At 32.3% G+C, this 14896-nt stretch overlaps 1 protein-coding gene and 1 non-coding gene across 2 annotated transcripts; one reads left to right on the forward strand and one right to left on the reverse strand.

Annotated features, from left to right (window-relative positions):
• The first annotated feature begins 1323 nt into the window (after positions 1-1323).
• On the forward strand, positions 1324-1395 carry TRNAE-UUC (transfer RNA glutamic acid (anticodon UUC)). Its single transcript has one exon. It is a non-coding gene; the product is annotated as a tRNA-Glu (tRNA).
• Positions 1396-2164: 769 nt separating this feature from the next.
• Positions 2165-4940, reverse strand: LOC149483977 (uncharacterized). Its single transcript, XM_089701897.1, has 5 exons — positions 4899-4940; positions 4657-4804; positions 4162-4545; positions 3656-4054; positions 2165-2550 (listed from the first exon to the last, which is right to left on the reverse strand). The coding sequence occupies exons 1-5, from the start codon at positions 4938-4940 to the stop codon at positions 2165-2167; spliced, it is 1359 nt and encodes a 452-aa protein (XP_089558023.1).
• Positions 4941-14896: the final 9956 nt, after the last annotated feature.

Genomic DNA, 14896 nt, shown 5'->3' on the forward strand with positions numbered 1-14896 from the left:
TGAGCAATGCATTTGTGGTCATGTAGTTTATAGTTTAGATGTTTCTATGTAAAATAAATGCCTTGTCAAGGATACAAATCACGTCCATTCAAAAATAAAATAAAATAAATTTAATGTTAACTCTACTTTATTATTAGAAAAAGAAAATAGTTTTATATGCATTAATTAGATATAGCTAATCTATCTAAGTTGGTACCTATTTTTAAAATGCAATCGATCGCTCATTTCTTTTTTACAAAAATATATGGATTTCCTTATCAAATGTTGTTACAATTTATGTCGTTTATATTAAAGAGTTGAAGTTGCAAAATATAAAAATTAAAAACACAAAGTTTAAAAAATGATTTTTTTATGCGTAGTTACGTAAACGAAAATAGGCTCGTATGCTGTGCATTTACCTTGACTGCTATTTCACAAATGTCTATTGTCATTCTGGTCATTAGGAGATTGAATATGAATATGTAACTGAACCATGAAACATCACATTTATGTTTAAACAAACATAAGTACGTAGCTTTTTGGTAAGTAGGTATAATGTTTCATTTTTCAAAAACAAAACAAAAAACAAATTTCAGAGGTAGTGTAAATCTGCACGTTAGCTACTATTAGGTATGAATTCTGTGCCTATGCGTTCGCTACATTAGCTAGCGCCTACTATATAGTTATTATTCTGTGGCTAGTGGCTACAACTAGTAGACCCTCTACGAGCAAATACGTAACCGATATTACGTATGATACGTATCATTTCTAGCTACCAGCAGTAATTTAATTTTTGCGTCATCAAATATACATATAATTTAAACAGCATTTAAAATTGGATGTGACGCTTTTAAAAAATAATAAAACTTGAATTTCTGGCGCAATGATGCAATTGAAGTTTCTTCTTTATTCAGGCGTCGTCGCAGTGCAACCAATGTCGCTTTGGTATAAGGCCTCCATAAACGTTTAATTTCGCATTCATGTCTGCCAGACCGGATAAATTTATCGCTTCATGCATTTTGGACAGTCTGCAGACCGTACAAATGCGGGCAGATTTGTTAAGAAATCCTTTATCAGAACATCACAATACGAAAAATATCACTTTCTATATCATAGACAAGACAGACAAACTGTAAATGAATTTAGCTGATAGTAAGACGTGCGCAATGTGTAGTATAGAGACATTCGAAAAAAAGTTATTTTACAAATGATAATCTCATAGCCTCAGGTTGTAATAATTTGCCTTGCAAATATTTTTTAGGATAACGAAAATCATTTCTACTATAATATGGATATTCTAGTATTTATTTTATTAAAAGAACATATTTGATACGTAATGATAACTCCCGTATGGTCTAGTGGCTAGGATACCTGGCTTTCACCCAGGAGGCTCGGGTTCGATTCCCGGTACGGGAAACCTTTTTTATTTTTTTCATTGGATACTTATACTTTTTATGTAATAAATTTATTGTTAAATTTAAATAGGTTTAAATTATTCTGTCTTTAAATTTGGGTGAAGAGTAGATATTATTAGAATATTAGTTATTCTTATTTTTTAAATACAGGTTTTAAATTAAAATCGATTAAATGAAGGAACCATTTGTATCATTGAATGATTTATTTTTAGCACATTTATTTAATAAATACATAAAAACCTAGTGTATCTTGCTGTTCAGTGTCAACGTCTGCTTGAACCCTCTCAAATATAATTCACAATAAGCTACAACACTTTTGTATGCGCCCGCGCACAATACCTATTGTGAAGTGCTGTATATCGGTAATCGGCCGCCGGTCGCTCACCCTTTATTATAAATGCATCATAACGATTTATTTTAAAGAGGACGAGTCAATTTTTGGACTTTGGTGTCAATTACAAAATAAAAATTTAAAATACCTATATAAAAAAATCCACTCACAAATCACAATATTACTAAAATCCATATGTTATAGCGCATAACGTGAGGATCAAAATCTTTCACAGATACAAGATAATGATGATTAGGGTTTTTTTTTTGTTGTTTTTATCATCTTAAATCTTACTATCAAATTTAGTTATCAAATCAAAGATAAATTATTTATATCACATTCTTGAACTAAGGTATGTGAACAAGGTATGTGATGTGATATATGCTATTTTGAAATGATAGTTTATTAAAATAGTTTAAATTTATTAGGAAATCGATACTTAAGCATTTTTCTGTAACTCATTGAACAAATTACTAATATCGGATTTTAATTGCTCAGCAGGCTCTTCCAACGAGAAAAATGCATCAATACTTTCTTTGGAAACAATTTTTATGAAGGCACTTAGTGTATCCCTTTCTTTATCTAGTTCATTTTTAATGTCTTCTTGAACAGGCTCAAAGTTTTTCATGTCCATTTCGCGTTGTAACATTGCATTAATTCTTTCATTCACATCATGGAATATATTTGTAATATCGTTCATAGCTTGACTACGAATTTGCTCCTTTTTAGATTCAATAACAATATCTAACAAAGAACCAAATTCATTCTGAGAATTTATGACATCGTCCGCAGAAGTTACAATCATCCGAGAAACCCTGGTAATTGCTGAAATGAAAATAAAGACACCTTTAAAAAAATCACTTTAAAAAAATCATCAAGTAATTGTACACACTTGAGAGATGGTACTTAGGACGTAAATATAGATTTTTTTACATCAATATGTTTTTGTAACATGTAAAATGTAACAGAGAACACTCAAGCATTTTCTCGAATTTTCTATACAATGGAACATTCTTAAGAATGCTATGACGTTCAGTATAGGTAATGCTCACAGCGAGTGAATAATTATATTAATAATTATTATCTTACCTTATATAAAAGTAGGTACTTGTAACATTTCGTAGTCCCTTGCGATTACAATTGCAAAGCCTGATTAGGCTTGGTAGTTTGTTAATATTTTACACCAATGCGTTCTTTTTTTTAAATGTAATAGGTACTTTCCATGGACGTATAAAAAAAGACGGACGGTATATCGCCTAAACATTGAGTGAAGCCTAGTAATGGCGGCGAAACATCCATGTGTTTGTGCCATGTTGCCATGGCAACAGCTGTCCTGATGAAAATGGCGGCTGTATTTTTTTCTATAAATTTTGCCGTAATAATTTTGTCATTAAAACATAAAAGAAATAACTTGCTTCCCTGTGGAATGTAATCCCTTGTGTTTTGTTATTTAAAATTGTACTGTTGCGACTCCATTTAACCACGCAAGACGGCATTTTAAATATTTTTTGTGAAACAGTGACGCAGTTAATCAGTCGGTAGTTCACGACGTAATGGCGGCCGACTAGCTTACTATGGTGAGAGTGTGTGCGTGTTTATTGTCTTTACACGATCGCTAGCTTACTATGGTGGCTTCACCTTGTTTGTTCGTAATACGGCGTCCGTCTTTTTTTATACGTCCATGGTACTTTCTATTACATTGTATCTATATTACATCAAGCGCAAGTGAAATTTGATAAAAAAAAGCGATTGCCTGATGTTCTTTTACAAGTGAATGCTCTAGAACCTAATCTATCAGCACTGTTATAAACGAAAAAAAATTGAGTAGTGAAAAATATACGCAAACGACCGCGACGTTATGAGTAACTAAGTATGAGCCAAAGAATCTAAAATCTAAGTTTCATTTTAAGCTAAATCAGCAAAAACTTACATATTTCAGAACAGCTTATACAGTGTTGTTTGTATTTATCTACAGCAAGTTCCAATTCCGTTAATTGAGCATCCATCATCGAGACGGTTTTTTTTATATCATAAATTTTCTTTTCAGAATTTTGACTCACAAGTTTTTTGTAAGTTCTATAATCGTCTTGTAAAAGTAGTGTTTTATACATTGTCGGTCCATAGGCCTTTAATGCTGCCTCTTTAATTTTTTGTTCCATATCTTGAATATCAGTATCGTAGGACTCACTTACATTTTTTATAATCGTAATCAGCTCTGGTTTTAGCTTCTCGACGTAATTCTCCATTTCTAATGTAGATTTGTCTTTAATTTGTTTGGCAGTGCCACAATATAGATTCTCGTCAATACTCCTCTTTGATATTTTATGACCTAAAATATAATAAATATATAATTGAACAGTTATTCACACCTATCTTTTCACTTCACGTTAGTAAACTATTAGAAGTTTAAACAATATAAATTTGCTACCTACTCACCACAATTTTCTTCACAGAGACTTTTATACAGGTTATACTTTTTTGATAAGGATACATAACGTTTCTTCTGGCTTTTTATTTGATTGTTTACTGCTTCTTGTTCATTCAGAAGGTTACTTAACTTTGATACCCTTGGCTCAATGAGCTTATGATTATTAGATATATCTTCGATTAGCTCTTTTAAGTGTTTCGGTCGACCGCTAAACCATTCCTCGAATCCATCAATTCTTTCCATCTTACTGTCATGCGCATCTTTTCCAAATGTGTAATATGACGCGTTAATACTTTTGTTGAGATTTAACTGGTCATACATGTAATTTACAATAGCTTCAACATCATTTTTTCTAAACAAACTTTCATTACATTGCTGTTGATTTGGTGCTTCTAAAAATGTCATGTGCGTAGTAACTAAGTATTATTAATTAATGGAAAAAATACATTTTGTATTGTAATTGCATTGACCATTTGAATTAAGTAATATTTTTATGTACTTACGTCGAGTAGTAACTTTTGACGTTGGAGGTTGAATGGTTGTGCTTGAAAGGTTTTCCCAAAAATTATGCTTACCATCGTCCGTTCGATTGTTTGTTAGATCACGTTCAAAATAATCATAAATATCCCATGCGTGAATGCAAGATACCGCCTATAACATTTATTTCGTTAATATATATGTATATATTAATAGTATAATTAATTTAAGAGTATAAAATAATAATAAAACGCCTATTTATATGTACCTGAAAGGCGAACATAATAATTATTGAACCAATAGTAGACATTTTCGAACGTATGTGAAATAAAATGTGATTTTTATTCCATTTGGGACCTATTTATACTTTTTTATTAACTTTTCTATTTATTTGATACGCAAAACATGCGATGAAGTTGAAAAATATTTTTAGTGCCAAGTAAAGTATTACCGATAGTAAAATATCATAGAAATACTTTTCATATCTGTTTTCATACCGTTAAAATGTTAATCAGTTCATATAAACTGTATAATTAACCTTTGTGGACAACCAGGTTATAGGTACTAGCTCATATATAGTTTTTTTATTTTTATAATTTATAGGTATGTATAATTTAATTGTTGTTCTCCGCCTACACACAATGTTACATTCAATTTTATTCTACTTTATTCACAATGAAATTAGTGCAAGTGAAAATTGTAGGTTCCTCATAAAGCATAGTAAAATTTACAAAATTTTAGGTACCACATGTACTTAACTAGGTACCTACATATTGAATTAAAAAGCTTAATACTTATTAAAATAAAAAAATTGTGTTAATGCATAACATAAGCTTAAAATTAAATGCATTTCCTACCTACAGTTTATTTTAACCAAGAGTTAAAAAAGCAAATTTAATCATGTACCTAATTTAAAATTTTATTATGTTTGAACTATTAATAATGGTTTATGAATAATATTATTCTACACTAGATAGATAAGGATTAGAGTATGACATTAATTGCTTCGTAAATTAAAATTTAGCACGTCATTTGTTGAGATTTATGAAACCATAAAATAAGTTATGTATGTCAACATTTTTACGTTTACTATAAAAATTATAGGTAGGTAAATAAGTTGGACATGCATCAGTAAATATTTTGTTAGAGTTGCAGCTAAATGATTAAGTATTATGGTTATCACCAGCTACATTGATAGCATTAAAAAAGGTACCTAGAGTTCTAATATTTCGTAAATTTAACACGATTACAAGGCTCATTTATCAAGGGGAGGGAGTGGGGGTGAATGTCTGGTGTGGTTTGGGTGTGGGGATGACTAGGGCGGCAGGGTCACACGGCGACGTTCAAGGTGAAGGCCGACATGATTGTAGCTAGGTATATTGCATCGTTACGAACCTATTGTCTCAACTTAAGATGAGACTTAAATCAACCCGCATATTTTTAGCAGTATTATACTTGGTGTTTTGTTAGCACATGAGGCTTGTACAGAATAATACAGAAAAAATATAGTGGCGTTTTATATATTTTTTGTAGTTAATATCTGTTTAAAATTCACTTTCTCATAAGAACGTAACTCATATCGTTATAGGTAATTTACTGTATTTTACTTTGTACATATACTAGATTAAAAAAATGACATAAACATAGGTTATCTATTGAAAATCTTCTAAAAATTAAGATCATTAACTCCATATTACTGTACCAAATGAACACTTTATTTGCAGAAGCAATTTCAAAATTTGAATGAAAATGTATAAAACAATACAGGTCAATTCTAGATTGTAGAGCAAGGCCTGCTCTAACCTTTAATAAATGAGAATATAATTATATAAATGATATAATATAGATCCACACGAATTGTACCTAATTTAAACAATTGTGAACGTGTAACGAAACCGCAGCTAAATAATCGTGACGGTCAACGCTGACGTGATTACACCGTGAAGGGCGACACACCTTGCTGAAAATATTTACGTGGGTGCATTATTCATACGTAAACATTTCATTAGAATAATTTATAAATAAAGAAACAGGGTTTTTACCTTAGTACGGTCATATTATTTTTACATCACATGAACAAAGATAATAAATTATGAAAATATCGAGTGCACTTAAGTGATGCATGAAATATTTTGCATGTTCTTTACCATTCATATTGAAGCTAAGTATAAATTTTCGATTCGAATTTAAGAGTAGTCATTGTATGAAGAGAAGATTGATTTGCATTTTTTTTGTCCTTTCCCGTAGAGTAATTGCGATTTCTATCTCTGACTCGTTAAAAAGTCAGGGTGCAATAATAGTACAAACGATTTACATTTCTTAATATAATCATACAACTAAATTAAAGAAAATCCATTTTTATTAAAGTTATAAATGCGAGAACCTTGTTGAGAACTAATATTATGACGTAGCGTAACGTAACATATATATATATATGTATATTATGAAGTAGCTGGAATCAGAAGTATCATTACGAATGTTTTTCAATATAGATACGTCATTAGTATATGAACATACCGATAATATTAATTCTATTGTATGTTTGCCCTAAAAAGACAAATGACAACATTACGGGTAAGTGGTGACTGACCTTATACCAATCCAAATAGGTGCGTCGTAGATGTATGCATGCACCATGAATGCAAATCACTTGAGTGGGTCAGGGCTGCAATTACCCGGTATTTAAAATTAAGAAAAACAGATATATTTTTGAAGTGAAACTTCTTTATCGGGGTTGGATAAAAATTTAGTGTAACATTTTTTCGTTACGCGTGACATTTTTCCGTTACGCGCCATCTTTGATTCGACGTATTTCTGTAAAGTTGCATATAGTAAATTATTTTTTGACAAATAAGGTCATAAAGAAGTTTCACTTCTTACGTGTGTACACTAGTACACGCACACATTTTTTTTGTAATTAATAGTGTAAACAACATAGAAATCTAAATAACAAGACACTAGAAGTCGTAAGCGTGCGTGACCTTGTCGCCACTCAGGTGATTTTCACATCACCAGTGCATTCGTCACTGTTCAGTTGCTCTGGAGACGTATGAGTGTATACATGGTGTGTTTCAGCAATTCCCATTGCGGAAATTCTTCCACAAGTTGTAATTATACTTATAAAGGAATAATATTTCATCGGAAAATATTTTTTTTTAGAAATAATGCCGTTTTTCCTTAAAATTATAGAATATTTACAAGTATTACGAGTGTCACCATAGTAATCGAAATAACAATGAATGACACAGTCAACCATTCTTATTATCACGTTTGTTCGTATTGGAGCAAAAAGTCTCATATACTTAGGGATGTTATTCTAAAATAAACCGTAAATTCGTGCGTTAGGATACATATTCAAAAGCTTAATTTAATAGTTAAGTTAGTTTTCACTAAAATCAAGCTGTCCAATAAAAGGAATAGTTTACTTGTGTGTACTGTTTAGCTTTCGGTTTGAATGTGTTGATTTTGGCGACAGCGGTTTTCATACGAATTATGACATTATAGCACTTCTATGTGTCTTGTTATTTAGATTTCTATGGTAAACAACATAGTTTTTCATTAATTATTCAATACCATCCGTAGACCGTACCGCATACGTGTGAAAAACTCAGAAACAAACCATCGGGCACGCAAACATAATATAGTTTAATCGTAGAATAGCCGTGACGTCTGTGAAGACGTCATAAAATTTTTACTACATATATGTGTGATGTAACAGTAACAGGTTTAATACAATGAGTCCAGCCCTTGTCCAGCCTTAGTCATAAAACGGCAGACACAAACAAGTGTGGACAGAAATACTTATGACTTACAGATCTACGTATAAATTTATCTTTGGTTAACTGGTGGTTAGATGAAAGAAATTCCCGGAATAACGTTCATTCACCGTATTATTTATATATTTCGAAGCAAATAGGTCAGTGCTATTTAAATAAGAGAGTGTCCTTAGATGCACTCGTACACACGTAGAGCCTCGAAACAAACCTTTGAGAGCGAAGGAAAGGATCATTCTGTACACGATTAGCCTTCTTATCACAACGTAGCCGAATTTCACGTAAATAAATCACGCAATGTACTCACAACCCTAAATTGCGCAGACTGTTCGACGTCGTCAGTTGAAGCGCTATTAGGTGACGTCACAGACGACATTGTGAGGGTAAGCGTTAATGGAGCGTGCCGGCCGTTATGTAAGCGCGCATCCAATCACAATTTTAGCCGCCGAAAGTGCATGACCATAACATTATCATTGTTATGTGCTACGTCTACCTTTTTGATTTTATAGGTTTCTATATACGTCATGACATTATAGAATAGCTGGCTGCAGGCCATCTAGTGTTTATTGAGGTTGTGTCCCTTTTTCTAGTGCTTTAATGAGTAGGTATATGGGATTAAACTAATTAATTTATGAATATTTCAGTAATGTGAGAAAATGAGAAATCTATTATAATATTAATTATAACGACAAGTTAATGGCTCTGAAATAGCTAATTGCATGAAAAAAAATATGACCTTGCCATAAGCAATTTGTAGAGCCACTGAAACTCATTGCCCTAATTAAATTATGCTTGAACTATATGGTAGTGAATAGTGATTATAAAATTATAACCACATATTATGTTAATAAAAATAATTTTACAGATAGATATATATTGATCTATTTAGGTAATGCCAATCAGACTAAGATAACAATTTGTTGTCAAGTCAGGATGATTAGAGTCGCGACGAACCTTGTTAAAGAGCAATAAGGAATATTGGGCATTTTTTGTCCAAGCGAAGGGAGACATGAGTCAGAGGCGAGTTGCCGACGGAAATGAGTGCTTCCTCCGCGCTATCGGCCGGCACTTTTGTTAAATTAAAATGGATGAGGTTTAAAGTGGAGCGGTCGTAACTAACGGTTGGCGCGTCGACGTCTGTCCGCGATTACGCCAATCTGCTACGCAGCAAAAAATAGGACGCACGGCGACGCGTGGGGTCGCACTCTCGGCTCGACCTCACTCAAACTCATTAACAAATATGTCACCCAAATGTCTTACGAAAAAACAATGAATACATTTTTATGTTTACGTATAACAATTGTTATGGGAAAATGCCTTAAGTTGGTCTTTTAAATTCATATTCATTGAGTTCGTAGCACGGATATGGTGCTATTATTATTATGGTACATAAATACAATAGGTATTTTTTTATGTGGATAGAGGAAGACCACTTCATAGCCAACCGATTATAATATTACCTACAAATTAAAATTCTACTTAATAGTAATTGACAAAGGATACCTTTCTAAAATCGTTATGTCTATGAAGATATCTGTCTCTATAAGCAACAGTTCCCATGTCAAGATTTAAAATTTTAATTTGACAAGAATCGAGGAATCGCCTAGGATTGCACGCGCAGGTGTTTCGCTGAATAAGTCATACCAGAATCTTATCTTAGATATTTCCATATACCTGCTTTTCGTTGAAACTATCTCGTTATCTTGGGAGATGTAGTGTGATAAGAACCAGTTCGTGGAAAATACAATGCGAATAAAATAGGCATATCAACAATTATTTATTCAGTATTTTCCATAGATAATGTCTTCTTATCTAATTGACATGCCTCATTCGATTTTCAATTATGGAGATTTTACTTAACTATATAAACCTTGTTAATTGTTTGTTTAGACGATGATCGAAAACTCTCCTACAATGCAAAAGTATTAAAAAAATTAAATGTTTTATAATTTTAAAAATAATATTCGGTAAGTACCTATGTAATTTGGTTGTGAAGTTACCTATCGGTAAACTCTAAAATCAATTTTTAGGGCGTCTAAAGAGAACTCTAATCAACCTACGTTGTACCGTGTACAAATGAATGTCAGCAAATAACATTAAGGTTAATAAAAGCGTACTTAATATTGATTTTTCGGTTTGAGTAAATAGTCGTCTAGGTATATAAATTTCCATAATGCAATTCGTCTAGACTTTACAAAGCGCTCGCGAGCGTGCCTAGCGGAGACACCGTCTGAAGGTGAAATAGATAATAGCCAGCAGTACGCTGCACTTTTAACACTTAAGTACTCCTAGACAGTTTACTCTCGTCTAGAATACCGACTTTCAGAGGAATTAAAACATACATCCTTTGTCGGTAATATACCTACATAAATTAATAGTAAATCTATAGTTGCTAACCTAGTTTTAGGACATCGTTGTTTTTCACATTACATAATATGTAATACGTTATCTAACTACCCACAATTGTAAGACACACTTACTTGAATATGTGTAAATATTTAATACCTTAATCAATGTTCCTTAAACAATAGATACATTTTATAGTAGTACTAAAATACATAGGCTATAGGTACTATAATACAATATTACCTGTGGCTCTACATTGTTAGACCTAGAGCACCTGGCGTTCAAACAGAAAAATATAAAAAAAAACTATACCTATGCTAATTCAAATTCAATTATGCATTGCAGTCATCTACTATTCAATTTAAAATTAGTATTGCTAGTAAATTTTACAAATTATAATAATCATTCAACTTAGACGGACCTGACAGCCATTATCCCGATGAAACGAAAAAAAATATTATCGGATTGCATAGTGAATCTTAAACGTTTTGGATACTTACTTATATCCCTATTCTAAAAATTTTCTTCGAACAATTTATCAAAAGTAACACCCAAACTGCAGCGAGTGATTTTTGCATAACTTTCGATGAATAATATTTAAACAGGTATGCAGCGAACTACGTAAGGTACCTTCAGATGTAGGCTGATGACGTAAAAGCATTGTTTGTCTAGTCTAGACCGAGCTGGGGACACGAAACGGAGCGTGATATCGTCTGGAGGTTACTCGAAGGCCTTATTACCTTTTCAATGCATATTGCATGCTGTATTATGAAAATTTTCGTCTAAATACTTTATAAGGCGAATGAATGCAATTGCTGTGTTCAACGAACAAGAACATTATGATTTATTATATCTAATAATTTACAGTTTACTATAGATCAGATTGAAGCATATCGTTTTAGTTTTAACTGAGAATAGAAAGAAAACACAGTTCAAGGATAATTTTGTACCGGGTCAAAAACTGGTGTATTTGATTCTACTGAATATGTATATAAAATATGAAACTGAAAGTTTGTTTAAATGGATGTATTAGGTAGTGAGGTTTGCTTTTCCTTCATGCTGTTTTTTGTCATAGCTGAAACTTAGTAAGTAAAAAAATTAGGGGCTGAAACAGTGTTGCAGCTAGTGTTATTAATCACAAACTTTGTATAGATTGATCGGAACTCCCCAAAAGAAGACTTCAACATCTTCTCTTCTTAAAACTGGTACGCAGTAAATTTAGCCTGAATTCCTCGGCTTTATCCTATTGACACAAAAAAAAACTTGCAGGCTGTAGCTATTAGGTATTCAATATATCTGCGTACTATACTCACACTTTTCTTTCATTTCATGTTATTGTAATCTTTTAATTTTTATGAATAAGTTGTTGTTAAGTGGAAATATCATGATAATAAAAATTAAGAAATAAAATTATGTAATCCAATTCATTTAACACAGTAATAACTTTTACTACAGAGAAGTCATTATTTCAAGCACATCTGCACATAATGTAACGTGTCATGCTAACTAAGCACATATCGTACAGGGGAAATTATTTCATCATCATTAAGATGCAAATAGGTACCCACATGTTTCCTGCAATCTTCTTTGAATTCCTAGAGATGCCTTCAAGGCATGTCACAATGAAAGCATCGTCAGTCGGAATAATATAGTGCCATTAATTAGCGACACATAGCATAGAAATACAAGGCCTTTCCTCCAGTGAAGCTATAAAATATACTTAGTGTTAAAAATCGCTCTACATCAATTTTATTCCAATTAACGTACGTCATTGAAAACCGTTTTTAATCAAATAAATGTTACATAATATATCCTATTAATATTTTATATTTATTTATACTGAATTGCATAAAAGTGTTTCTTTTACAAGAAAAGGAAACCGATTTTAGTCATACGCTATAAACCAAATAAAAAATGAATAAAGGGTTGATTAATTTATTACGTACGCTGCTAGTTTATTGTAATTTTATGCAAACATGTTTAAAAATATAAAGCTATGACCGTATTTTTAGTAGTCACCAACCCTTACACTGTGGCCCTAAAGCTCCCGTGATATGGGCTGTCTAGACGCACTGCTCGCGCCCTTGCACTGCGCGGTGATACGCGTAATTAGCCACAGTGAGCCACACACAAACAAATGTCGCTTACAAATGTATGAATCGAGAATCGCCATCGATATTATCAAACATGTACGTGGTAATATGCATACCTAGTACATATTCTATGCCAGTACTAATCACATTATCACAGTTTTACCTGTGGTTTTATTTAATATACCTAATCAATATATTATTATTAGGACTTAGGTCTATTATTAAAAAAACCGCATCAAAATCCGTTGCGTAGTTTTAAAGATTTAAGCATACAAAGGGACATAGGGACAGAGAAAGCGACTTTGTTTTATACTATGTAGTGATTCACCTTAAAGTCTAAATTTGTACACCCTTGTCGACTGACCGGTTATTTGAGAAAATTGGGACGATCTAATAGACTACAAGCCGGCATAGGAAAAAAATATGGGTCAAATGAACCACCAGGGGACATATCTAGAACGATAGAAGAGCATAAAATAATAAGATTCATCACTATGCCCGTATGCCGTCACTAATTGTAAGCTGTCCAACTGAGTGCAGATGAGAATTCAAAAGTACAGGTAGACTCGGTAAATTTTGGTCATATATTTTTGTACGGCATTCTTAACCATCGATAGATCCATTAAAAATAATAAGAAACCGCTCAGTGCCGTACAAAAATGGTGGTCCACAAAGTCGGAATTTTTATTTAATTTCCGAGAGTTACCGGGGGTAAATTTGGTCATTTGACCATGTACGGCATCTGTGTCATACTATTTCTATACTGCTTTTAATCCATTATTCCGCAACGCCGTACAAAAATCATGGGGACAAGGGGAAAAAATCGAGAGTTGCAATCCCCTCTCTTTCCCCACTCCAGGGGGTCATTTGACTAAGTACGGCTTCGGTTCCAAAACATTATCTAGCACTCAAAAGTACTATTAGAAGCAATGCCATGTATGCAATTAAATCGAAACTCAACTGAAACACTTTTTTGTTTATGTAAACTTTTACAAGATTATATTTTCTTATGATGATTATGTTGTTTAATTTGAGGTTGAAATATTAATTCATAGAAACACTCATAGTACCTATCACATTTATATAATATATTGACAAGTGAGAATTTGAAATCAACAAAACAGTTAACGGAAAATGTTCATAGATCAGCCAATCGAAAATATCCTCGATTTTTCTTTAACAGGGTGACCTGACTTGAGATTTTTTCACAGAATACTCTGATTAAGCTGGACATGCGACTAGATAAAAGTTCAATTTATTCACTGTCTATAGAATATTGGATATAGCAACATGAATGTCTAGACGCGGGGGCGGCGGAAAGGTGTCGGCACTTCATGGGCACGAGGGCGAAACGACCCTTTGGGCTGCGCCTCCTCTGTTGAATTAGGTCACGATATATACTCGCTCTATATAGGTGTATTCCAGACAAGTTTTATGCGTCTGACTTAGATTACGAGTTTATATCTACGTACATATTATGATGTCGGTATATTTTATGCTTGTTGTGGAATATGGAAGAAACCAGATGAAGCAAGCAATTTGACACACAAAGGAATAGTTGCTCTATTTTTATTTTAAATATTTTTATAAATTAGAAGGAGTACAATTATTGGGTACCTACAGAATTAGAAATTGAAATGAAATATTTATTCATACGTCTTGATTATATGTTAATTAATGTATTAAATAAATGTCTGAATTCTTAGTGTATCCCTATGCAGATATGCTAAGATCTTTAACGTATATATATACGTACGCAATGGATTATGATGCTATATTTTTAATAAACAAAGGTAGGTATGTACCTACCTTTATTTATCAAAAAAACATTTGTTAAGATTTGTAGGTACAAAACAGTACGAACGGGCGGAAAGCTAGTTTGTTTAAACGATGCTACCATTGTACAATGAGAGGTTCTAAAATAAAATAAGGTAATAACATTTAAAATTTGAGAAACTACATATGCAGTCTAGACAAACAGAAATATCTCCCTCACCCTACTCGTCTAGGCAGTTCAATGGAAAGTTACTTTATATTTAATAATATTGTTTTCA

The sequence above is a fragment of the Colias philodice genome, chromosome 12, assembly GCF_061535455.1.
Source record: "Colias philodice isolate Cphi_HAF_F1 chromosome 12, ilColPhil1 Martin Lab GWU primary, whole genome shotgun sequence".
Taxonomy (NCBI): domain Eukaryota; kingdom Metazoa; phylum Arthropoda; class Insecta; order Lepidoptera; family Pieridae; genus Colias; species Colias philodice.